A 27840-nucleotide genomic window follows, 5' to 3' on the forward strand; every position below is an offset into this window, starting at 1 on the left:
TCAGAAAAGCTGAACATAAAAAAAATCAAATGTTTAAAGAGTAATTTTTAAAATGGCAGCCCCCATGAGAAACAAATTTTGTTGAAAACATATTTTAGCAGAAGTATTGGTGCTCATCGGCACAGGAATAAAACATGTCCGAAGAAAAGAAAGAGGTATTTAATATACACATATTTGTTTTAACGTTTTATGGCTTAAGATCACAAATTTTTTATTGAATCCGTTGAACAAGGATTTGTACAGGAAAACTTAACAAATTAGTTAGAACAGTCTCAACAGGAACATTTTTTCTCTGTTCGTTAATGGGAAACTCCGCAAAAAAATCAAAAATTGATATTATGTCCATTCTGTATAAAAATGCTCAAATTTATAGATATTAAAGTTTTATTCTGCTAGATAAGAGATCACCATCGATTTTAAATTTAGAGTACCATTTCTCTGCGTGTCGCCATTTTGACATCTCCTCTGATCTAGACACCACGATATGTCTATAAACCACAAAGGACCAAAACCACAGTAACCTAATGTAGTCGTTATTGCGTGTCGATATCTTGTCAATGATATTGTACGGTTGTTTTATCCGACTAACTAACTTGATACGGAAAATGTTATTATTTTTTAAATAACCATGGTCTGTCGTTTTAAAACTGTTTATATAGGAATTAGTGAAAAAGTCAAAGTTCAAAGTCATAAATGATCATAAATAAGTGTTTCCTGAAAATTGTTTTCGAAAATCTAATTTCTTCATGATTCTTTTATGTAATAGACTTATTTAAATAAATTCGGACCTTCCCTTATCTGATCATCAGGCCTGGGGCCATTACATAGCAATGTAATGCATTACATTACAATTACTTTGTGATTCTTCCATTACAATTACAATTACAATTACATTTTTTCTCACATGTAATGCATTACATTACAATTACTTTGCCTGTGTAATGCATTACATTACACATTACTTTTTCAATATAAAAACAAAAAGCATTTCAAAAACAAAGGTATATGTACATATGTATACAGTGTTAGGTACATAGACTTCAAATACTGGTTAATTAATATGTGCACTTTATCATCATAAGTGGTTTAAATGTGATGCCATTAAGAGAACAGCGATCAGTTCTGTACACCTTTCCGGCAATACTTAAAAGCCTTTCTACAGGAGCTTATGTGTGGAAAATGGCTAAATACTTGATAGCTGTATTAGCCAAAGAAGAAAGGCACACTGAATTTGACTTCCATTATTCCAGTGCATTGATTGAAATTTCTTCACATGGCTCAGACAAGTAGATGTCAACATCATGTACTGCACCGTACCTGTGTCTATTCCCTTTGATTGAGTAGTAGGAGGCATGAAACTGAAAAAGTCACTTTCAAGTTTCTTGAGTGGTGGTAAAAAATAAATAAATTATCATATAATTTTGTTTCTAACATTGATCACTTAATCATTAAGACATCATTAAGGATTTTAAAGGGATATAATAAATGTGTCATTAAAGGATTATCTTGTGAAATGCCTAAGGGTTCTGTGATGACAAACATAAGTTGAGAAGATTTGATTGCAATAAAAACATTGTGATATTAAATTAGGTGAAATAACAACACAGACAGGACCCAAACCACAGTTTGGTTTAAAAATGTTGTTTGATATATTCAATATTTCATTGAAATACATGTAAGGTGTGTATAGAATTATGAAATTTTCATCTTCATTTTTTTTTCATTGATCTATATAGTTTTGTTTGATAATTTTTTTTATAAGATTTTTCATAGACCACCAAACACCAAAATATTCCCATATCATATTAAACAAATATCAGAAACCAAGATCAAAGACTTGATATTTTTAACCATTTTATATTTCTTACCTTAATGTGTGTTTTAAAGATTGATGTAATTTATTTAATACAGTAATTAACTGTGACAAAAATTTTATTCCATACTTTCTTTTGTTTTTAACCGGATTTTTGTGACAAAAATGTCGGTTATTGATTTGGGGATGTACGGCGGGCGGCCGGGCGGGCGGGTGGGCGGCAATCAAATGTTGTCCGTGCATTAACTCATGAACCGTTCAACCAAAGCTTTTAAAATTTTAATATGTTATTCCTGACAACTATACGAAGGTCAAGTTCAATAATGGCGATTTTGACTTTTACCGTTCAGGAGTTATGGTTCTTGAAAGATTGAAAAATGGAGTTGTCCGTGCATTTACGCATGAACTGTTCTACCAAAGCTTCCCAAATTTTAATATGTTGTTACTAATGAAAGAATGGAGGTCAAGTTCAATAATGACGAATTTGACTTTTACCGTTCAGGAGTTATGGTTCTTGAAAGATTGAAAAATGGAGTTTCCAGTCGTGTCCGTGCATTTATGCATGAACTGTTCTACCAAAGCTTCTGAAATTTTAATATGCTGTTACTGATGACAAAATGGAGGTCAAGTTCAATAATGACGATTTTGACTTTTACCGTTCAGGAGTTGTGGTTCTTGAAAGATTGAAAAATGGTTTTTCCCGTCGTGTCCGTGCATTTTCTCATGAACCATTCAACCAAAGCTTTTGAAATTTTAATATGTTGTTACTGATGACAAAATAGAGGTCAAGTTCAATAATGAAGATTTTGACTTGTACCGTTCAGGAGTTATGGTTCTTGAAAGATCGTAAAATGGCGTTTCCATTCAGGTTGTTGCATTTACTCATGAACCATTCAATCTAAGCTTTTCAAATTTTAATATGTTGATACTGATGACAAAATGGAGGTCAAATTTGATATTGACGATTTTCACTTTCACCATTCATCAGTAATGGTTCTTGTGATATTGCCAGGACACAAATAAATGTTAATAAATCCGGTTTGCTGTCGTTGTGACAGCCTCTTGTTGTTAATATTTTATTTTTATTATACAATATTCTTCAATTTTATCTATTTTACCAATTTGTAATGAAAAGTAATGTACTGTAATGGAGGCATTACATCAATTTTTAACTAAAGTAATCATTACATTACATGTAATTGTAATGCAGAAAATGTGCATTACAAATTACTTTGCATTACATCCAAAAAATGTAATATTACAATGCATTACAATTACAAATTACCATTACCCCAGGCCTGCTGATCATCAGCATGGCTAAAGGTATTACTCCCAAAGGTATTGCGAGGTGACACGTCAAGGTATTCAAGCGATTTCCTGTCGGGCTTGTAAGTTCATGCATCGTTTCACTTCTGAGGGTATTGATCAGTGTACACGGCTGATAATTTGAAACTTTCCATTTTGAACTACCAGGTGTGTAATATACATCTCTGTCTTGCGTGTCCGATAGTGATATACTAGTCATTACTAAAACTTATAACCTTGTTTATAAATAACATTTCAGGTGTAAAGAATATTATTTATAAAAATCTAGATAATTACAACAAAAAAAAAAAAGATTTGATAAAATAAAAAATCTGTTTACACATTTTTTCTAAGGGTAAATTTGGGAAAATGTAAGTACTCGTTGTCAAAAGTGAGGGGCAGTTTGAAACATACAAGAAATATTGATTGAACAAAAATGTACGCACTTGCTGGCCATTCGTTTATACGCCTAGATAGAAAGTTACGGAACTTAAAAACTATAGATAGTTGCAATTTAAATTATATACATTTTTACATTGAACATAAGAAAGAAACATTAATTTGGGATAAAAGTTTTGTAAATATAGATGAGTCCACGTATGCCAACAGTATAGTTATCATGGGATGTCGATGGACTATTGTATACAAAAGGAGAAAAAAAAGAGAACCAATTTGAATTAAATGCAGGTCGATATTTAACTTGCTTTAGTTCATCGAAGTTATAGACATAGTAAAATTACAGATTTATATTTCAATAAGATTGTTCTTGAACAAAGGAAGGAATTCGTCATCATCACAATTGTTGGGTATAATGTATAATCATGTGAACATGGTTCTGAAAGTACTATGTGCCAAATTTCCTGTTCCGACATGCATGATATATATATGCCACTAGACATACACTTATATCCCCAAGGAATGTGAATATTTTGCTAGAAAACTATTGAGTATCAAAGTTTTAAATTAATTTCGGGATTTATTTTCTTTCTAGGTATTCAATAACAGAAAAAATAATAATCTGCCTCTCCACTTTATGGGATATTATTGCCAGAAAAAAGACTTATAGTCATATTAAAAAAAAGGAAAGATGACATTAAATTGGATCTGTCTTTTTTTTTAAACATCGTTTAAAAGATGTGTGTCTAAGGTAAACGACACAAGAACCCTGTAATACTAGTACGAGAGTATAGCATGTAAACATTCCTTCTCAAATATGGTTGTATTGGAAATCTTTTCATATAGATTGACAACTCATGGTCCGATATGCATGTAATATTTGCCACATGTCGCCCATAGTTCTTTCTACCATCATCATCTTATTCTTTCATATTGCTGTAAACATCAATGGTTCACATCCAAACAAAATGGGAGTAATGTACCTTCAGAGCTTTTCCGTGTTATACACTTTATATATAGCCGAAGTTTTGGTATTGAAGTGAATGTACATCTCACAAACAGGATTTTTAAATAACGATTTTGAGTGATCACCTACCAAACCAATATAAAGGTATGGCAAGATATAACCATGCAGGAATTTAGTTTTCGTCAGAAGCAAGAACTCATCACTATCATAAACGTATACGTATATGAATATCAAGAACAAGCGATCGATGTCGATAGTCCATTTACTATAAACTGTTCAGAGTCAGACATGTTACTTGTTCATTCTTGGAAAACTTCATATTCCCCGTTCGAAGATGGGAACTCTTTCTGATTGTGTTGACTATAAATGCTTGTATGGTGATTCTTTCGTTTATTGTCGAGCCTTCGACTTTAGTCGAAAAAGCGAGACTAAGCGATCCTACATTCCGTCGGCGTCGTCGGCGGCGGCGGCGGCGGCGGCGTCCACAAATATTCACTCTGTGGTTAAAGTTTTTGAAATTTTAATAACTTTCTTAAACTATACTGAATTTCTACCAAACTTGGACAGCAGCTTGTTTATGATCATAAGAAAGTATCCAGAAGTAAATTTTGTAAAAATAAAATTCCATTTTTTCCGTATTTTACTTATAAATGGACTTAGTTTTTCTGCGAGGAAACATTACATTCACTCTGTGGTTAAAGTTTTTAAAATTTTAATAACTTTCATAAACTATCCTTGATTTGTACCAAACTTGGACAGAAGCTTGTTTATGATCATAAGATAGTATCAAGAAGAAAATTTTGTAAAAATAAATTTCCGCTTATCCGTATTTTACTTATAAGTGGACTTAGTTTTTCTGTGAGGAAACATTACATTCACTCTGTGGTTAAAGTTTTTAAAATTTTAATAACTTTCATAAACTATCCTTGATTTGTACCAAACTTGAACAGAAGCTTGTTTATGATCATAAGATAGTATCAAGAAGAAAATTTTGTAAAAATAAATTTCCACTTTTCCGTATTTTACTTATAAATGGACTTAGTTTTTTTGCCAGAAATAAAACATTCACTCTGTGGTTTAAGTTTTTAAAATCTTTATAATGTTCTTAAACTATCCTGGATTTCTACCAAACTTTGACAAAAGCTTGTTTCTGATTATAAGATATTATTCAGAAGTAAATTTTGTAAAAAAAAAAATCACTTTTTCCGTATTTTACTTATAAATGGATTTAGTTTTTCTTCCAGTTAACATTACATACAGTCTGCAGTTAAAGTTTATAAAACATTTATTAGATTCATAAACTATCCTGGATTTTTTACCAAACTTGGAAGCTTCTTTCAAACTAAAGACAGTGTCGAGAGGGAAATTTTTATTGATGTTTTTCCTCATTTTTGTTGAGTCTGCGATTAACAGCAAAAGTAGGCGAGACACTGGTTTCCGTGGAACCCTTACGAATTTTCTGTACATGTGGTTGCATGTCCTGTCCTTTCCCAACAAACAAACTAACAAAATGCTACTAGTCTGCTTTCTCTGGAGCTCATCCTCTATGGCGCTTATACGCCAGGAAACTTACATGTATACTAGTAAAGATTGTTTCAAGAAAGACGATGTAGGGACAAACTATTCTGAATTCGTCAATATCAGTCATGCATGACTAAAATATAAGTTTTATTACAACTACTGTATTACTTATTTGGATTAATGACGGCTATCATGTTCAACATTGCACAAATATTATCATAGAATTTAAAAAAAAAATGTTACAAAATCCTCAACAAAATAAACAAAATAATGTATTAGCTTAGATTTATTATATTGTAAGTATATCCATTAATGAAATAAACCATAATTGGTATTCTTTTCACAAATAATTCGTGTAAATGATTGTCCAATGGATTCAATTATGTACATTTGTAAGAATGAAATGTTTAAAAGAAACTTAAAAAAATCATGCATGTTGTACATGTATGTTGTATTTTTTTTTTTCAATTAAAAACTTTAAAATTGCGATAGTATGACGATTGTTGGCATTTAAACACAGCCAGATTCGAATACAAGTTAAGAAGTTCCGGTAAAGTATACCAAACAGTTGTGCAATAGTATATATCCTTATCAAATTGGGAAATATTACATTTAGTTTTTATTAAAGATTAAAAGTACTATTTTTTACTTCATATATACGCTAATTGCTGCTAAGAAAGTAATCAAAAATGTTTTCATTTTATTTTCATACACTTTCGGAATTACGAATCTGAATTTTATTTTCAATTAATTTACACAATTTAATTATTGTATCTTTATTCTCATCGTGTATTAAATCTTAGTGTATTAAATCTTAGTGTATTAAATACGGCATACTCTTTCTGATCCTTTCTGTTTATCCTTTCCAAATAACAACATTCATACCTGTGGACGCTTGAATTCACACCTGCGGCTAAATTGCTACAAGGTAAACGAATTGATCTCAAGCCGAGAAATATACAGTGACCTTTACAAAATAATAAACACACTCTGCTCACACATTAGTTGCATTGAAATGATTATCAAAAAAATATCGGTAAATAGAACGGAAATATTTTCACAGTTCAATATCCATGATATCAGTAAAAATGTTCAATAAATATTTTATAAAAAAATCTTAACAATAATTAATGAAATGTATTCGAAAATATTTACTAGAGATAATTTTATATAGGAAGTTTTAATTCAATCAATACAAAACGATATACGCATATTCATTTTCGTTCATTCTTATATTGTGGTTAATAACTACGACCATTCGTCAGCTGTGCGCTTTTAATTACGTAAATTGTCGATAAGCTATAAGAGTTAAACAGATTTTATTTTTTCCCAGAATTCAACACATCGGGCTAAAACGTCACAACCCACTCAGGAAGGTCAACCAAAAAAGTTACAAATACTTTATTTTCTCCGTTTTTAGAAGGAATATAAATTTAAAACTTTGCAAATGTGTTTTTTATGTTAAGATGAACATAATTAGATGATAAGTAAAAAATCACGGAATTTCCCTTTAAGGTGGTACCTAACACTACAGGGAGATAACTCTGTAAAATCAGCAGAACATTTTAATGACATTGTTTCATAAGGGAATATTAAGCTTCTCAATGATCAAAATAAGTGTTTGTCAAACTGCTATATAACTAGTGTATTTTTTCTGATAAAACGGTTGGTTCAAATTTTTTGAAATTTTTATATTTTTGTCAAAGGGTCAAAGTGAATACTTTGTCAAAATTTGAAGAAAATTAAAAAAGCCAAATTAATTTTAGTTAAAGTGTTAGGTATCACCTTAAATTTTCTGTAGTCTAGAATTTTTGATATTATTGTTACCTGACAAACAGAACGAGTCTGTATACGTATGAGAAGCTGTTTTAATGTAAAACAAATTAATTGAATTACTTAAATGATCGACATATGTTATATTATGGGTATAAATTAGTTGAATTGTTTCTTCTGATTAAGTGTAGGACTCATTTTGAGTATATATATTCACACTGACACATACATGCCATACAGTCTCCTCTATATACAGTTAAAAAGCCCAAAAAGCAGCGTTTTTGCATACAGGGTATAGACCTCCCAATTGATATGATATTCCCGTGCTTGCATTTCCTATCATGATTTTCTTGATAAAGAGTTGCTGCTCACAAGGAAGCTTTTAAACCAAGAGTTCCAAATGGTGAAGTTGAAATCATCCCTTTGTTAATTTTACAGACGCCATCACGAGTTGGTTGACCGTTATGGAATAACGGTTTCACAAATAATATCGGATATGTTCCTTACGTTGTAACTACAATCCAGTTCCCTTTCACGAATTAGACTATTTACTGGATTTGTTATCACATAAGCAACACAACTGGTGCCACATTTGGAGCAGGATCTGCTTACCCTTCCAGAGCACCTGATATCCCCCCCCCTAGTTTTTGGTGGGGTTCGTGTTGCTTATTCCTTAGTTTTCTATGTTGTGTCATGTGCACTATTGTTTGTCTGTTTGTCTTTTTCATTTTTAGCCATGACGTTGTTAGTTTATTTTCAATTTATGAGTTTGACTGTCCCTTTGGTATCTTTCGTCCCTCTATTAAGGCCTTGCACAATTACTGAAGATCTTGGCGCAATTAGTTTCTCTGAGGAATTAATCACAAGAAACATCAAACTCCAATAAAAAAATTTGAGCTAACCTGATCAAAATTGTAAAAGGCATGTTTTTACATCTCAAATTTGAGATAATTTGGGATTGTAAAAAAAACCAACTTATACAAGTAATGATTACGGGAGATTATTCAAACATTATAAGAAAAAATGAACAAAACAAAATTTACTTTAGTTTATAAGTATATTATTATTTACTTCTTCAAGTTAACAAAGATTACTTTTACAAGTAGTACTGTACTCCTGACTGATGAGACATGTACAAACCAAAGATATATTTTGATCTCGTTGTTTTCTAATTCATTTATCTTTTAACTTTTTTTATTGTTACGTTTTTAAGGTCAATCATAGTTTTTGGGGAAAGACGGCTTCAAGCCGTCAATTCCCTAATGGGGTTGGCCAGAGTATCATTCCCTCACGTCAATCATTTTGTTTTGATAGTTTGGAAACCCCCTCAAAATGTCATACTGAAATTGATGACAAGGAGAACAGATTGACTTTAAAAGCATTTTTTAAACATTTCCCTTCTGTTTCTCGTTAAATTATCGTATATTAAGCTTTCCCTTACACTATATACGTTTCTTTTACAGTCCGGAAAAATCAGTATTACGAAATATTCTAAATATATCTAACCTAGTGACGTCATTGTTGGAATGCCACACTACACAGGGATATCCTTTATTCATTATAAAAATCATTCACAGTATTTGTATACAAATTTAAAATCCGTATTTTGTTAAAAGTAAACCTAATGATGTTTGCTGTAGTGTAGATGATTCACACACCAACATGCAATGCTTTAATCTGAGGCTATAATCTGATAATTTGTAGGTCAACTTTCGCGGTAAACAATGTCAATGGGGATACATGAGATTGGGGAGAGAAACGGCAGTTTTCATTGTTTCTGTAAAGTTCTTCTTTTAGAATCTTCCTCCAATTCAGGAGCACCTCAATTGATGAGTAATTATACACTAAAATCAAAGTAAATGTTTCTGAACACTTAAAATGTGACATTTAGTATATGATAAATAGTCTTCTATATAAAAAAAAATTTTGTACCAACATAATTATTGAAATGGTTAAAAAAAAAATTTTAAAAATAAAATGTTGCTTTTTGTAGTTTATACCTATTGAGATTGGGGAGAGCAACTGCAGTTTTCATTCTTTCTGTAAAGTTATGTTTTTAGAATCTTTCTCCAATTAAGGAGCACCTCAATTGATGAGTAATTACCCACTAAAATGAAAGTTAATGTATCTGAACACTAAAAATGTCACATTAAGTATATATATGATAAGTAGTCATCAATTAAAAAATAATTTTGCGTACCAACATAATTATTGTAGTGGTCATTTTTTTTCTTCATTTTTTTTTTAAATATTGCTTTTTGTAGTTTAAAGCTATTTATTTATGAATTTTACAGATATATCAAAATGTGGGATCTGGAAACAAACTTCACACAGCTTATATCAATCATATTTGATTTTATAAGTACATGTATCCCTGTGATAAGAGTTGTAACTGGGAACTTTATCAATGGAAAATTAAAACTGAATAGATTTTTCAGTCCTCACTTTCTTGAGAATACTGTCACAAAAAATTGAGAATGGTCTTAGCCTGCCGTTCAGTTGGACATAATTAAAATTCTAAAATATATTGTAGTAGTTGTTAAATTCAATTGAATTTTAGATAATTAACTCCCAACTTTAATTAAATGTTTTGATTTAGAAGGTGCAGATCTCATTGGTCCAAATTGTCTCTATGATGAATTCTTGACTAAGGAAATGAAATAACAATAAACAACAATTAGTTTCATTATTGTCAGCCTTTCTATATGTTCTAGCTGTTCTTTTGCTCATTCTTTGTATGTAGACTATCAAAAGATACCCCCCTAAAAATTGAAACAATGGCCGTCTTTTCCCTCAGAGCTCTTCAGCTCTTTGATTAAGGTCAGTCATTGTTTTTAAGGTCAATCATTGTATTGTAACGAAAAACTGAGCGGTCAGGCTTTGATGTTAAACTATAAATGTGTAACCCTTAGTGTGTTGCTATAAGAATGTGTTTTATAACAATGTATAAGTATATATGAACTAAAGTTATAACTGGCGACCCTTCTTTGGTAGCGTGGTACTCTGGTATCATGGTACTTTGTGGTATTCCGGTAGATCTAAGGTTGGTTCTGTTTAGGTTTTTGTAAGAATAACAGACTCGTTAAATAAAAATCAACTTGTATTAACTTTAAGATGCGTTAAATATCTACAATTCATACAAATAGTATATAACTTAACAGTATTCTAGTCTAATAAATAAAATAAATACCTTACTTTATTAGAATATCATAAAGAAAATGGATAGCGGAAATATAAATACCTCGAAAGTTTAGTTTGGTTATCGGCAAATGGTAAATCAAATTCAATGTCAAAAGATAACGTTTCTCTCGAGAAGTTATTCTCTAAATGCAACTGGTTAAGGAATTAACAAGCCCACATTATACGGAAGTAGTCTGGTTACTACTTAGTCTTGTAAATGGTTTCGGTACATGTATATTTAAATTGCTTGGAATTAGCAGCGTGTATTACTTGCCCAGGGTAAAGTAGTACTGAAGTCTTATCTGTTTTCGAATTCTCTACCGTATTTATACTTAGGTGAACCAATCTACCGATTTGGTTTACCATTTACCATTTCGGCTTACCATTTACCATTTCGGCTTACCATTTACCGTTTTGGCTTACCATTCACCAAAATTACCAAATCCAAAGCTGACGTCATAACAAAAAAAGGTTATGACATCATTGTGTTGTACGTTATTTGAAGTAAACAATTCACAGGTGTTCCGATTGTTAAAACATGGATAAGAATAATAAAAAGTTAACAAACATAGTTATGCAAGAAATATATAATAATCAAAGAGCAGATTGCTCTGAGGGATACGATTGCCATTGTTTTCATTGACACATGTAGCTGGATAATATTATTTTCAAAACTAATTCAACTGCACATGTAAAATGTAATTTACGTAATCTAAAGTTACAAAATAGCCAATCCCGTATACAAGTTTACGAACAATGTATTCATTGTGTTTTATTTTTGAACTATAAATTCCAAGTTTACTTTCCACAGAGGTCACAGCAAAGACTCACGAGTGAGAGAAGGTATTTCACTTCAGATCTTATCACCTATTTTCCTACGATAATTCTAGGAACCCCATTCCTAACTCTTTTAACAATATTTAATTTCCTTTGGGTCAGTGGTCATGACTCCTTTCTGTACTTATTCCTCAGTTAAAACTGCGATCGTATTTAATATAACACGACGTTTATCTACAAAACGAGTTAATTTTTCCCGACATGTTTTGTTTTCAGAATTTAAGGAATTTACTTCCGGGAGGGAGACAACTCAAAACGATAATATGGATGACTCCATTTCGCTGTAAGAGGTGTTGCGATGTGGACTACATTTATTTTAATTTAAATGATGCATATGATTTTAAAATTATGAAACAACAATAACCCTCAGTATCAGACAAATATAGAAACGATCCCATGAGTTTTAAATCAATCAATTGAGTGGGGAATCCAGAGCAACCATTCAATCTAATATCCCTTAAAGTCAAGAAAACTATACGCATGCGCATAATTACCTAAACAAACCCTGGAGCAAGAACGTATATTAAATGTTAATTAAACAACCTGGATGGTTCTCTATTTCTTTATGGAAGTACAATATCAAATATCAGTTTCATAGCGGTGACATATAAGAAAAACTCCATTTCAGTTCTTATATGACAGAAATAGATTGATCGGAATTCAGAGAACTCTCGCATGTTTATCAAAACTGGGGAATTCCCTCTGACGTGTTTCGAAATTTATAAAAACACTAAATATAAATACTGTTTAATTCTGATTTTCCGTGTTGTTAAAAACATGCATATAAGTCAAAAGCATACCCGCCAACTGTCACTATTTGTGGGGGATTTCACCCATGGAGGCTCCCAAGTGGAAATTTTGTAAGAGCAATTTTGTCCACTATTTTAAAGAAAACAATTAATTTAACAATGGCTATGAGCTTGTTAAAGCACAAAGAAACCAAAAAACCACATTAGAATATATTTGAAGGCCCATCTTTCACGTAAAACCCCCATGGGCATTTTGAAAAGTTGGCAGGTATGCAAAAGAAATATCAAACATGAAGATTATGAAAAGAACATTATATTAAAGTTGTTAAAGTTTAATCCCTTTGTTTGGTTTTACCTTTTAAAGCAAGACAATCATAAGAATCTGAGATGTTCCTTAATGTTTAGAATAAAACAATAAAACATTGCCCTGAGCCACTGGTATAAGTCTACAGATTGCTTGAAAGCAATCGTATCCCAAAAACAGTCAATTTACGGTAAGGTGTAAACAACATCATCACACAATTTTAGGGAAAACAAGTTTGATCAAGTTCCATTTCCAAGGGACCCCCATTTTGTTACAGTATTGATTACAATTTGATTTATTACAGGAGGAATATAGGCTAGAGAAAGATCAGGAGCTAAGATTTGAAGTAGAAGCCAGAGCTACAGCTACTTTAGAGGTATTTTAACAGTTATAAAATATCCTGCAATAACTACAATATTTAGCTCTATATGTATATGAAGATTTAGGGAAATAAATATTGAAAGAAAAAAAAAAAACTTGAAAGATTGACATACTGAAATAACAACAGTTTAGCTTCAGTTTAAAGTATTTTTATTGCATACAACAAACAAAAGTTTATAGGTGATTCATTGCAACAAAATCCCATAGGCTTTAGATGTACATTTATGGCTCACTTATAACACAGAGAATAAAAATTCTTTGGAAAAGCAATAGCTATTAATGTAATGTTTTTTTTTACTTCAAAATGCACGTTTTAATTATACCAAGTTACTTGATTCAGGACTGATGTTGTAAATTAATGAAATTGGAAAATGTGTCCTGGGTAGAACATAGTAATAGGCTTTAGAGCTCTAGAGGTAAATGTGTCCTGGGTAGAACATAGTAATAGGCTTTAGAGCTCTAGAGGTAAATGTGTCCTGGGTAGAACATAGTAATAGGCTTTAGAGCTCTAGAGGTAAATGTGTCCTGGGTAGAACATAGTGATAGGCTTTAGAGCTCTAGAGGTAAATGTGTCCTGGGTGGAATATAGTGATAGGCTTTAGAGCTCTAGAGGTAAATGTGTCCTGGTTGGAACATAGTAATAGGCTTTAGAGCTCTAGAGGTAAATGTGTCCTGGTTGGAACATAGTGATAGGCTTTAGAGCTCTAGAGGTAAATGTGTCCTGGGTAGAACATAGTGATAGGCTTTAGAGCTCTAGAGGTAAATGTGTCCTGGGTAGAACATAGTGATAGGCTTTAGAGCTCTAGAGGTAAATGTGTCCTGGGTAAAACATAGTACAATGTAATAGGCTTTAGAGCTCTAAAGGAAAATGTGTCCTGGGTAGAACATAGTAATAGGCTTTAGAGCTCTAGAGGTAAATGTGTCCTGGGTAGAACATAGTAATAGGCTTTAGAGCTCTAGAGGTAAATGTGTCCTGGGTAGAACATAGTAATAGGCTTTAGAGCTCTAGAGGTAAATGTGTCCTGGGTAGAACATAGTGATAGGCTTTAGAGCTCTAGAGGTAAATGTGTCCTGGGTGGAACATAGTGATAGGCTTTAGAGCTCTAGAGGTAAATGTGTCCTGGTTGGAACATAGTAATAGGCTTTAGAGCTCTAGAGGTAAATGTGTCCTGGTTGGAACATACTGATAGGCTTTAGAGCTCTAGAGGTAAATGTGTCCTGGGTAGAACATAGTGATAGGCTTTAGAGCTCTAGAGGTAAATGTGTCCTGGGTAGAACATAGTGGTAGGCTTTAGAGCACTAGAGGTAAATATGTCCTGGGTAGAACATAGTAATAGGCTTTAGAGCTCTAGAGGTAAATGTGTCCTGGTTGGAACATAGTAATAGGCTTTAGAGCTCTAGAGGTAAATGTGTCCTGGTTGGAACATAGTGATAGGCATTAGAGCTCTAGAGGTAAATGTGTCCTGGGTAGTACATAGTGATAGGCTTTAGAGCACTAGAGGTAAATATGTCCTGGGTAGAACATAGTAATAGGCTTTAGAGCTTTAGAGGTAAATTTATAGTAAGAGTGGATAGACTTAATGGTAAATGTATTCTGACAGCAAACACATCAAACTAAAGACTTCAGAATATTGTTATAACAACATCAGAGAGCTTTAGTGATAAATTTACATTGTTATAACAACAGCAGAGAGCTTTAGTGATAAATTTACATTGTTATAACAACAGCAGAGAGCTTTAGTGATAAATTTACATTGTTATAACAACATCAGAGAGGTTGAGTCTTCAATGCAAAACTTCCATTAATACAGGAGTTAATCTGAATGTAATTAGATACAGTAGTTAATGTTGATTGCACTTTTATTTTCTAGCTTCTTGATGGAATGGCAGAAATATTCGGTACAGAGCTGACAAAAGGAAAGAAATATTTATTTGAATCTTGTTCCAAAGTAGCTGTTTATACATGGCATGGGTGTGTTGTTAAAATATCCTTTGTGTAAAACTATACATGAAATATATACTTGTGTATTATATATATGTAAAAAAATATAATACCAGAACATAATTTGTAAAGAAAGTAAACCAACATTCAGCAATGACATGTAGGCAGAATTTGTAAAAAAATATCATACCAAAACTTTTTGAAACTATGTAAACAGAACCATGAAAGGTAGACAATATTCAGACCTATACAGAGTTATTTTTGTTGAGCCTTCCACTTTTATCAAAAAAACAAGACAACAATCCTACATGTTGTTGTCGTTTCAAATTTTAATAATTTTCTTAAACTATTGTGGATTTCTACCAAACATAGACAGATGCTTGTTTATGATCATAAGATAATATTCAGAAGTTAATTTAAAAAAAAAAAAAAATCTGGTTTTCCGAATTTGACTTATAAATGGACTTAGTTTTTCTGCCAGGAAACATTACATTCACTCTGTGGTTAAATTTTTTAAAATTTTAATAACTTTCTTAAACTATCCTGGATTTCTACCAAACATTGACAGAAGCTTCTTTATGATCATAAGATAGTATCCAGATGGAAATTTTGTTAAAATTTTGTACCTGTTTTTTCACATTTTACTTATTCTGGTATTTGCCCTCCTCTGAAGTGAACCTGGAAAAATTAACCCTAAGTACGAATTCTAGATAAAATGTTCTGAGCATAGATTAGCTTACTTAGAAAATCTTCAAAGAATCCCAACTAAAATCTCAAACTGGTATAAAACATAATTTGACCTTAACAGCTGTGTATTTAGAAGGTAGAACAGAAGTGGCGTACATTGCTGATGGCACACCTATGACAGTTTATGTCAATGTCCATGCAGCGCTTGAACAAATGAGACAGAAAGCAGATGAAGAAAGATCAAGAGGACCAAGAGTAGGTATTTTATATCATATAAAAACCCAAGCTAGAATAGAGATAAAAAAAATATAACTTTCAGTATTCTCCATTGAAATTTTTATAATTTATATTTTGAATTGTAATTTCATATAACCAAAAAGTATATGATAACAAACATTGAGAAAAACATCAAAAGAAGGCACGCACATGACAAAATAATATGCAAAATATAAAAAAAAAAAAAAAAAACACAGAAATTATAAACAGGGAACAAATATAACTCAGGTGGTTTAAAAGTGATGGCATGTCCTACTTCAATTTTTAATGATAATTTTTTTCTCTGATGATTGTTAAAAAAAATAGACCATGCAAAATCATCACCAATCAGGTCACATCATATTTTAATTTAATCAATGATTTGGTTGATTTGTAGGTAATGGTTGTAGGACCTACTGATGTTGGGAAAAGTACTTTATGTCGCCTGTTGTTGAATTATGCAGCACGACTTGATAGGGCATCTGTTTATGTTGATTTAGATGTTGGACAGGTAGGCATTATCATAAATTTTTAGCTTAAGCCACTGTTTGGAAAGAACTAGGTTATCATGCTCACAATTATTTCATCACTATTTAATTATAAAAAAGAAGATGTGGTATGATTGCCAATGGGACAACTCTCCACAAGAGACCAAATAACACAGAAATTAACAACTATATGTCACTGTATAGTCTTCAACAACGGTTGAAAAGCCCATACCTAAAGTCAGCTGAGAACAGACTCACAGTTACTGACAGCTAGTTCAAAGCCACCTACAACTAACAAAAAGGCTTATTTGATAGAACATATTTAATTGCATGAAATCAACTATAACATATTTATATAGAACACTAAAATAATATAACTCCTGGTAGAAATTATATAAATTTTAAAAAGTTTTGATAGAAAATTTGGAAAGTTTTTATCTAAGCAAGGATTTGATCTCCTCTTCAATGTTTTAACTAATTTAAGTCACCACTTTCCTTTTTCTTTTGCTCTTTAAATTCTGACTAATTAGTGTATCTGTTTAAAAGTTTATCATAGAAATGAGGCATTCTTTAAATAATAACAAAACTTTAAGAACATCTGTATTTATTGACTGTATTAATAGTGCATTTGCTTGACATTTTCAAACTTAATACAGTTACATTGGTCAAGTTATAGTTGAAACCATTGATTGACATGAAAGTGCATTCAATAAAGAAAGAAATGATATTCCATACAGATATTTATAAAGGATCATTTTGTCACATATTAAATATTTCTTTGATGTGTTTGTTTTGTAGGGAGAAGTATCCATTCCAGGAACTATAGGTATGTCAATGACAATAAAACAGATTACACAAAAAAAAATGATTTGTTTGTTATACAAGAGAAAGACATATTGCATTGCCTAAAGTTTATTTTAGAAACAGATTGTGTTTCTTGTGTATAATTCGGAGTTTAGTATGACGTCCATTATCACTGTACTAGTATACATATTTTTAGGGGCCAGCTGAAGGACACTTATGGGTGCGGGAATTCTCGCTACATTGAAGACCCATTGGTGGCCTTCGGCTGTTGTCTGCTCTATGGTCGGGTTGTTGTCGCTTTGACACATTCCCCATTTCCTTTCTCAATTTTATGTGTTCACATATTTCATGTGATATATTATGTCTCTACTCCTAACATTTAAGTTTAGGTTATTATATATAATGCTCAGCAAGCTAATTGTTATTATTTTATAAATTTAACATTAGGGTTATTTAGAACATCATTGCATAAAAGATATTGAGATAATGTAATTGTGTAAAAAAGCAGTGTTGTGAGAAGAAATATTGTATCTAAAATCAATGCAGTGGTAGAATCTATGTTTATTTGTTTTTATCAATCATCAGTTTAGTTTTTCTGACTGATTACTGGCCACAAACCATACTGCATAGTCAGCTATAAAAGTCCCCAAAAATGACAATAGTAAAACAATACAAACGAGAAAACTAACGGCATAATGTATGCACAAAATAATGATCAAAAAGCAAACATGTTACACAGCAACAAATAATAATCTTTATTGACATATAAACAGACTAAACATGTTTGTGTCAAACTAAAACAAACCAAGAGTGCACACGCTGAAATATAGAATGTGGCAGGGTTAAACTCGCTTGAAGGCAGTGACAGTGGTGTAACAGTACAACATAAGAACTACATGTAGGCTTTGTAACAGTACAACATAAGAACTACATGTAGGCTTTGTAACAGTACAACATAAGAACTACATGTAGGCTTTGTAACAGTACAACATAAGAACTACATGTAGGCTTTTTTGGGGTGTAAATGTCAATCCTTTTTATCTGTGTTTTGGATTGTATCAATTCTAAAAAAAAATTCTGTAATTACAGGTGCAGCAGTGGTAGAAAGACCTGCAGAGATAGAAGAAGGTTACAGTCTGAATGCTCCATTAGTTTTCCATTATGGTCACACAAGTCCATCATCCAATTATCCATTGTTTAAAATGCTGGTATCAAGAATGGCTGAATGTGTTAATAAAAAAACAGAAAAATCTAAAAAGTGTAAGTGATTCTGTAAAGTCAGAAATTATTGTGTGCATTTATAAGGAATTTTATTTCGTACCTCATGGAAGATTTATATTTATACCATTTTGTACCTTATGGAAGATTTATATTTATACCATTTTGTTTCTCATGGAAGATTTATATTTATACCATTTCGTACCTCATGGAAGATTTATATTTATACCATTTTGTACCTCATGGAAGATTTATATTTATACCATTTTGTTTCTGATGGAAGATTTATATTTATACCATTTCGTACCTCATGGAAGATTTATATTTATACCATTTTGTACCTCATGGAAGATCATTCTTTATATCCTATCAGCCAATGTCATGCAATTTATTGATGCTGTATAATATACTATGCTAAGATATTTAAGTTACAATACAATGTGTATTTGAATTGCCATAACTTATTTTATCAAATGCATGGTTTATGAATCTGTTACAAACATATAAGACTACAAATGTACATTCATGAACAAAGGTAGATAACTCTAAACTCATTTTTACAATTTGCCTTTGCTAAATACAATAAAATGTTTTATTTTAGATTCACAAAATTGCTAATTGAAAGCAATTGTTAGTCAAATGTGCTAAATAAAGGCAACAGTAGTATACCGCTGTTTGAAACTCATAAATTGATAAAGAAAAAAAACATGTCTGGGTTACAAACTAAAACAGATGGAATGCATCAAATATAAGAGGAGAACAACGACACAACAGAAACACAACATTAAAATGTAACACACACAGAAACACTTTGGTTAATAATTATGAAAAGCCTCTTTAGTTATAAATTACTTTAATTTAAATTATATTGTTAAATTGTGACTATACACTATGTAAGATAACAAAATATGACATATATTGATAATTATTTTTACACATTACTGACAGAATTAAACAGAAGGTTATTTTGTTTAGGTAATGTTAGTGGTTGTATAATTAACACTGGAGGTTGGATAAAAGGAGCAGGATATGATTCTTTGAAACACATCGCTGGATCATTCGAAGGTAGGTAAAAACACATAAATTATATAAACACATCGCTGGATCATTTATAGGTAGGTGTTTACACAATAAACGAGTTAGATACAATGTCAGATAATTTGAATGTAGTTAAATACACCTAAATAGCTTAAACACATGTTTGCATTATTTGAAGACAACAAGCTTATCAGAATAACTTTAGCATATTGTTGAATCAGTAGAAACTTTACAAAAAATAAACCAAACTAAGTAGAAAAAGAGTTAAGTGTTTATACTCAATAATCCTATTCTGGGTCTGAACCAAAGACTTCGGTATTTGATCACATGTAATGAGAGAAAGATCTATATTAGTTGATATTGTTGTGATCCCTTAAACTAAAATTTAAAATAATAAGCTGAAATTGGTGAAAATTTAGACCCTACGGTTAGTTTTGTTTTGTTTTATAACAATGTGGTACATGTATAAAGTAGAAGATGACATTTTTCTAACTTTCCTCAGTATTAACAACACACATCTATTTCTTTTAAAGACATTTTTTTAACAAGTCATCTAATTTGGTAATTGTTCTCTTTCCAGTGGATGTCATTCTGGTGTTGGGTCAAGAGAGATTATACAGTGAACTCAAAAGAGATATGCCAGACTTTGTTAATGTTATTCTATTACCCAAATCTGGTGGTGTAAGTTACTAAGAAATATAAAAATGTTGTAAATATTCTATTATGTGGAATAATCTAATACCAAATTCAAATAGTTTTTTTATGTTCAGTTTTGTACTAGTTGAATATTTAAGAAGAAAGTTTGCAGCATTTTCTTTCTTTTTCACAAGAATATTACAGAATGCAATGTAAATTTTATAGGACAAACAGTATAAATATTAAATTTATAGTTTAAATCGTTTGCATAAAAATGTGAAAAGTGTGAAGCAAAATAAACAGAATATAGATAGTGAAGTAGAGATGTCATTGACATTACAAAAAAAATGTGTGATTTAATATAATGAGGCATTTTTTAAAATAGTTAACTTTGCTAATAGTTGAAGAATTTGAACACATGGTTTTGTGTTAAATATCATCATTATTTAAACACGTTCTACAGGTTGTGGAAAGAAATCAACACCAAAGAAGTGATTTCAGAGATCAAAGAGTACGGGAATATTTTTATGGTCCAAAGAAAAATGGAGACGATTCATTCTTCCCTCATCCAACAGAAGTCAGCTATAATGATATTAAATTATATAAAATAGGAGGTAATATTTAGTTTTTCTGCAAGATAAAATACTTTTACCATTCCATACAATTACTGCTAATTGAATTTTATTATTTCCTTCTAAAGTCTGACCAATTTGTAATTTTTTTCATTAATACAAACTTTACAACTGGTCAGACGTTTTTACTTAATATCTCTATGAGAACACCAGTCTTTCAATCAATGGTATAACTGCAGGTACAAAAAAAATCAGATTAAGCTTTAATTTCTACAGGAGTATTTTAGTTGAAAACTTGTGCCATGGACAAAGAAAGTATTATTTCTACAGGAGTATTTTTGTTATAAACTTGTGCCATGGACAAAGAAAGTATTATTTCAATTTTAATTATTCATAAAATGCGCAATGGAAATTGTAAAGGTTCTATTGAACAATATACAAATGTATTAAAACACATAGAAATCATAAATACAATAGTGGTTTAAATCTTTAGTCAACAAAGATGTCTTATAAATTCTAAGAATACCTGGTATATTTTTCTTAATTAAAAGAAAAAAATAGTAGATTTCTTATTTTTTGTTCTTTAGGGAGTTAATATTCCATTCCTTCAAACAGTGAATGTATAATTATTTTAACTTCAAACAGTGAATGTATAATTATTTTAACTTCAAACAGTGAATGTATAATTATTTTAAAAGAGCAGTTTAAATGTTTTGTGACAATATTTTAGCCCCTGCCTTGCCAGACTCCATGTTACCTCTTGGAATGAAGAAAGAAGATAATAAAACAAAACTAGTGCCTTTACAACCTGGTAAATATTCTTATAATATCTCATTCTTAGTGAACCTCATCAGTATAAAATGAAAAAGATGTGGTATGACTGCAAACGAGACAATTATTCACCAGAGACCAAACAAGTTTGCTTTTAATTAATTGATAAAAAAAATTTGTCTGTCATTTAAGAAGTGTTTTGTAAGAGTCTATGATTTTATCAGTATTGTGTATACAGATCAGGTACTTGTTCCTTTTTGTTACTATGTTATGATTTATCAATGGGTAAGAAATTGTTTCACATATATAGGTTCATGTAAATTGGGTTCAAAGTTACATTGCACATGAATTAAGTGAGTTGTTGCAAATGATATGAAGCTCTTTCATTTTACCAACATTGTAGCTGCATGCTGTGCCAGTCTTATCTATGTGTTAAACAATGTATTATCAGATTTGTAGCTAAAGCTTTTTTATTAATTTTCAGGAACTAATATTTTACACCATGTATTTAGTGTCAGTACTGCTAAATCAATAGAAGATGCAGTGTTAGAATGTAATGTCTACGGCCATGTAGTTATGTAAGTATTACAGTGTTAAGGATGTGATGTCCATAACCATGTAGCTATGTTACTACACAGTATTAGACTGGTGTTTATGGCCATTTTGTCATGTAAGTACATACAGCCAAGTAGCTACAGGGTAATTAGGGTGTGATGTGTATGGCCATGTTCTTGTGTATTTTCAAACATTTTAGATCTATACTCTTTTCCTCATTTTCTACTTTTTTTTTCAAAATCAGGGCCACTGGGCATACTAGGTGAGCAAGAAACTAATAATCAGAAGACCCTGAAATTTGGTATCAAAATACATGTGACAATGCTATAACTTTGTTAATTGTTTGCCTTGTTTAAAAGAAGGACGAAAGATACCAGAGGGACAGTCAAACTCATAAATATAAAAATAAACTGACAACGCCATGGCTAAAAATGAAAAAAAACAAACAGACAAACAATAGTGCACATGACACAACATAGAAAACTAAAGAATAAGCAACACTAACCCCACCAAAAACTAGGGGTGATTGATCTCAGGTGCTCCGGAGGGTAAGCAGATCCTGCTCTATGTGTGGCACCTGTCATGTTGCTCATGTAATAACAAATCTGGTAAATATTCTAATTCGGTAGATCACATTCATGAAAGGGAAGGGGATTGTAGTTACGCTGTAAGGAACATATCCCATATCATTTGTGAAACGGTTATTCCATAACGGTCAACCAACTCGTGATGGCGTCATAAAATTTACGAAGGGATAATTTCAACTTCACCATTTGGAACTCTTGGTTTCATCGCTTCCTTGTGAGCAGCAACCCTCTATCAAGAAATCATTAAGTGAAAATGCTAAATTGTGTGATGTTTTGTTTTACCCCTCACTGATCAACATCATTTTAACTTATATTCAAATGTAACCTTTTGGATATATGTAAAAATAAAGAAATATGTAAACTGCAAAAGTTTTGTGTTTATAAAAATGTTATCACTTAGAAACAAGTGATTACAATGAGTTGATTTTTAACAGATCAGGTATAGATATAATTTAGAAACATGATATAACTATGAGTTTATTTTTTTAACAGATCAGAAACATGATATAATTATGAGTTTATTTTGTAAACAGATCAGAAACATGATATAATTATGAGTTTATTTTGTTAACAGATCAGAAATATGATATAATTATGAGTTTATTTTGTAAACAGATCAGAAATATCATATAACTATGAGTTTATTTTGTTAACAGATCAGAAACATGATATAACTATGAGTTTATTTTGTTAACAGATCAGAAATATGATATAATTATGAGTTTATTTTGTAAACAGATCAGAAATATGATATAACTATGAGTTTATTTTGTTAACAGATCAGAAACATGATATAACTATGAGTTTATTTTGTAAACAGATCAGAAACATGATATAATTATGTGTTTATTTTGTTAACAGATCAGAAATATGATATAAATATGAGTTTATTTTGTTAACAGATCAGAAATATGATATAACTATGATTTTATTTTGTTCTATGAGTTTGTTTTGTTAACAAATCAGAAACATAATATAATTATGAGTTTATTTTGTTAACAGATCAGAAATATGATATAATTATGAGTTTATTTTGTAAACAGATCAGAAATATGATATAACTATGAGTTTATTTTGTTAACAGATCAGAAACATGATATAACTATGAGTTTATTTTGTTAACAGATCAGAAATATGATATAATTATGAGTTTATTTTGTAAACAGATCAGAAATATCATATAACTATGAGTTTATTTTGTTAACAGATCAGAAACATGATATAACTATGAGTTTATTTTGTTAACAGATCAAAAATATGATATAAGTATGAGTTTATTTTGTAAACAGATCAGAAATATGATATAACTATGAGTTTATTTTGTTAACAGATCAGAAACATGATATAACTATGAGTTTATTTTGTAAACAGATCAGAAACAGATATAATTATGTGTTTATTTTGTTAACAGATCAGAAATATGATATAAATATGAGTTTATTTTGTTAACAGATCAGAAATATGATATAACTATGATTTTATTTTGTTCTATGAGTTTATTTTGTTAACAAATCAGAAACTTAATATAATTATGAGTTTATTTTGTTAACAGATCAGAAATATGATATAATTATGAGTTTATTTTGTAAACAGATCAGAAATATGATATAACTATGAGTTTATTTTGTTAACAGATCAGAAACATGATATAACTATGAGTTTATTTTGTTAACAGATCAGAAATATGATATAATTATGAGTTTATTTTGTAAACAGATCAGAAATATGATATAACTATGAGTTTATTTTGTTAACAGATCAGAAACATGATATAACTATGAGTTTATTTTGTAAACAGATCAGAAACATGATATAATTATGTGTTTATTTTGTTAACAGATCAGAAACATGATATAACTATTAGTTTATTTTGTTAACAGATCAGAAACATGATATAATTATGAGTTTATTTTGTTAACAGATCAGAAACATGATATAATTATGAGTTTATTTTGTTAACAGATCAGAAATATGATATAATTATGTGTTTAATTTGTTAACAGTTCAGAAACATGTTATAACTATGAGTTTATTTTGTAAACAAATCAGAAATATGATATAATTATGAGTTTATTTTGTTAACAGATCAGAAACATGATATAACTATGAGTTTATTTTGTTAACAGATCAGAAACATGATATAACTATGAGTTTATTTTGTTAACAGATCAAAAACATGATATTACTATGAGTTTATTTTGTTAACAGATCAGAAATATGATATAATTATGTGTTTAATTTGTTAACAGTTCAGAAACATGTTATAACTATGAGTTTATTTTGTAAACAAATCAGAAATATGATATAATTATGAGTTTATTTTGTTAACTATGAGTTTATTTTGTTAACAGATCAAAAACATGATATTACTATGAGTTTATTTTGTTAACAGATCAGAAATATGATATAATTTTGAACAGATCAGAAATATGATATAATTATGTGTTTATTTTGTTAACAGATGATATTACTACGAGTTTATTTTGTTAACATATCAGAAACATGATATAACTGTTGTTTTTGTTTGTAAACAGAACAGAAACATGATACAATTATGTTTTAATTTTGTTAACAGATCAGAAACATGATATAACTATGAGTTTATTTTGTTAACAGATCAGAAATATGATATAACTATAAGTTTATTTTGTTAACAGATCAGAAACATGATATAATTATGAGTTTATTTTGTTAACAGATCAGAAATATGTTATAACTATGAGTTTATTTTGTTAACAGATCAGAAATATGATATAATTATGAGTTTATTTTGTTAACAGATCAGAAACATGATATAATTATGAGTTTATTTTGTTAACAGATCAGAAACATGATATAACTATGAGTTTATTTTGTTAACAGATCAGAAATATGATATATTTATGAGTTTATTTTGTTAACAAATCAGAAACATGTTATAATTATGATTTTATTTTTGTTAACAGATCAGGTATAGATCCAGATAAACTAACAGCAACAGTGTTATCCCCATCACCAGAGAAACTTCCGTCATCTATATTACTTCTCATGGACATGCAGTTTATGGATATAGATATGTAATATCAATTTATAATAAAGACATGCATAAATGTTTATGGACAGGAATATCTGATATTACTCTGTTCTAACAATTACCACCTATTTCTGAGCCCAGAAAATTAGAACTGGATAAAAGAGCTAAGAGTGGCACTAAATTAATAATGTTATTGTTAGTTGTTTTAATATTTTCATAATTGTCAACTATTCATTTTGTATAAATGTATTATTATTGTGTAATATCATATATTTGTCTGATGTACATAAGTGGCAACAAAGTTGTTAGATGTATGAATGGGTCTGAGTGGTATCTGAGTAAATAAGACATTTTCATGATTATGGCTATTCTGGGATAAGTTGTACACGGAAAGAGGGTTTAATTCAAACCTCAATCCTACTACCTATGCAAAGTTAGTTTGAGGTCTAAAAAATCCTTAATTTATTTTTTATTGTAGGCATACATTTATGTAGAAATACTGGGCATTCTTACATGCATCAGTTTGTAAGTGTGATCAATTGCTTTTTAATGAATTTTGATGTAATTCATGTCAAATGTTGATAACTTTGAGTATTACAAAATTCAATGCTGATAAAATACTTTTAAGGGAGTTATGCTCTTGGCTATAATTATTTTTTGGAAAATTGTATTGTATCCTCTCAATCCTACTATTTTTACTGGAGTTATGTCCCTTTGAAATATAAATGTATTGGCAAATTTTGTTGCAAGGGCTCTCATATCCTCATTTCAAGGTCAGATTTTTATGATACTTATTTCAAAGTTTATATTGGTTATGACTTGGACAAGTTGGTAAATTAGTGCAGAGTTATAAGTTTTTTTTTACTATATTTTATTGTAAAGTAAATAACAAATGGCAGCAAGATGATGTAATGTTTTATTTTCATACTGGTAGACAGAAAGCAAGATTGTTTTCCAGTATTGAAATTTTATCAAAATAAAAAAAAAAAAACTATATCAAGACAATTAGCCTTATTATCATTGCCTTTTATGATACTATTTTTATGTTTTTTCTTGGGCTTTGAACAATATGTTGGTGTTATTTGTGTTTTTAGTAATATTGTTAGTTGGTTTGTTGCTATCTAGTGCTGATCTGAGTTGATCCTTTTCAGCTGATTTTTAAAGATAAACATCAAATAAGAGGTAAACCACCTCATAGGATTGCCAATGAGATTATTATCCATTAAACAGATATATTGGTATTTACGTGTCACAGAAGGGGCACCTGAACCTTTGACTTTATTTAATCCAACAAAGAGGCACACAAAAAGTATAATCACAAAAATACTGGACTCCGAGCAAAATTCAAAATAAAAAGTCACTTATTAAATGACAAAATCAAAAGCTCAAACACATCAAAGGAATGGATAACAACTGTCATAATCCTGACTTGGTACAGGCATCTTATGTAGAAAATGGATGATTAAACCTGATTTTATAGCTAGCTAAACCTCTCATGTATAAAAGTTGCATTAAATTTCTATTATATTGACAATGATGTGTGAACAAAACAAACAGACATAATAAGTATAAATGTAAAAAAATATGGGTACAACAGTCAACATTGTGTGTTATATTTTCACTATAAAAACAAACAAATATATAAACAAACATTTACCATGGCACAATAAAACAATGATGGGAAGTATAAGTACAGAACCACGTCATATGTAACAAAGAAACACAAAAAGATATATACTCCAAGCATATTTACAAAAATGAAGGAGAAGAATACAAAAATTGTCATAGAACAATGATGGAATGTATAAAAGAGGGGCAAACGATACCAGAGGGACAGTCAAACTCATAGATCAAAAATAAATTGAAAATGCCATTGCTAAAAATGAAAAAGACAAACCGACAAATAATAGAAAAAAAAAGACACAACATAGAAAACTAAAGATTAAGCAACCAGAACACAAGAACAGAGCCACATCATTGTAACAAAGAAACAACAAATGGCAAATAGGCAAAGCATATCAGCAAAAATGAAAGACAAGAATACAAAA

At 30.2% G+C, this 27840-nt stretch overlaps 1 protein-coding gene across 2 annotated transcripts; it reads left to right on the forward strand.

Moving 5' to 3' along the window:
• On the forward strand, positions 1 to 26797 carry LOC143065326 (polyribonucleotide 5'-hydroxyl-kinase Clp1-like). 2 transcript variants are annotated; one of them, XM_076238845.1, is made up of 13 exons: positions 1 to 155; positions 13150 to 13221; positions 15098 to 15211; positions 15985 to 16110; positions 16508 to 16621; positions 17397 to 17424; positions 18492 to 18662; positions 19596 to 19685; positions 20239 to 20339; positions 20758 to 20908; positions 21597 to 21677; positions 22122 to 22215; positions 25725 to 26797. In XM_076238845.1, the coding sequence occupies exons 1-13, from the start codon at positions 135 to 137 to the stop codon at positions 25837 to 25839; spliced, it is 1278 nt and encodes a 425-aa protein (XP_076094960.1). In that variant the 5' UTR covers positions 1 to 134; the 3' UTR covers positions 25840 to 26797. The 2 variants fall into 2 exon arrangements, with proteins under 2 accessions (XP_076094960.1, XP_076094961.1); XM_076238846.1 differs by lacking the exon at positions 25725 to 26797 and adding an exon at positions 23214 to 23250.
• The last annotated feature ends 1043 nt before the right edge of the window (positions 26798 to 27840 follow it).

This window comes from Mytilus galloprovincialis, chromosome 2 (genome assembly GCF_965363235.1).
Source record: "Mytilus galloprovincialis chromosome 2, xbMytGall1.hap1.1, whole genome shotgun sequence".
In the NCBI taxonomy this organism is placed as follows: Eukaryota; Metazoa; Mollusca; class Bivalvia; order Mytilida; family Mytilidae; genus Mytilus; species Mytilus galloprovincialis.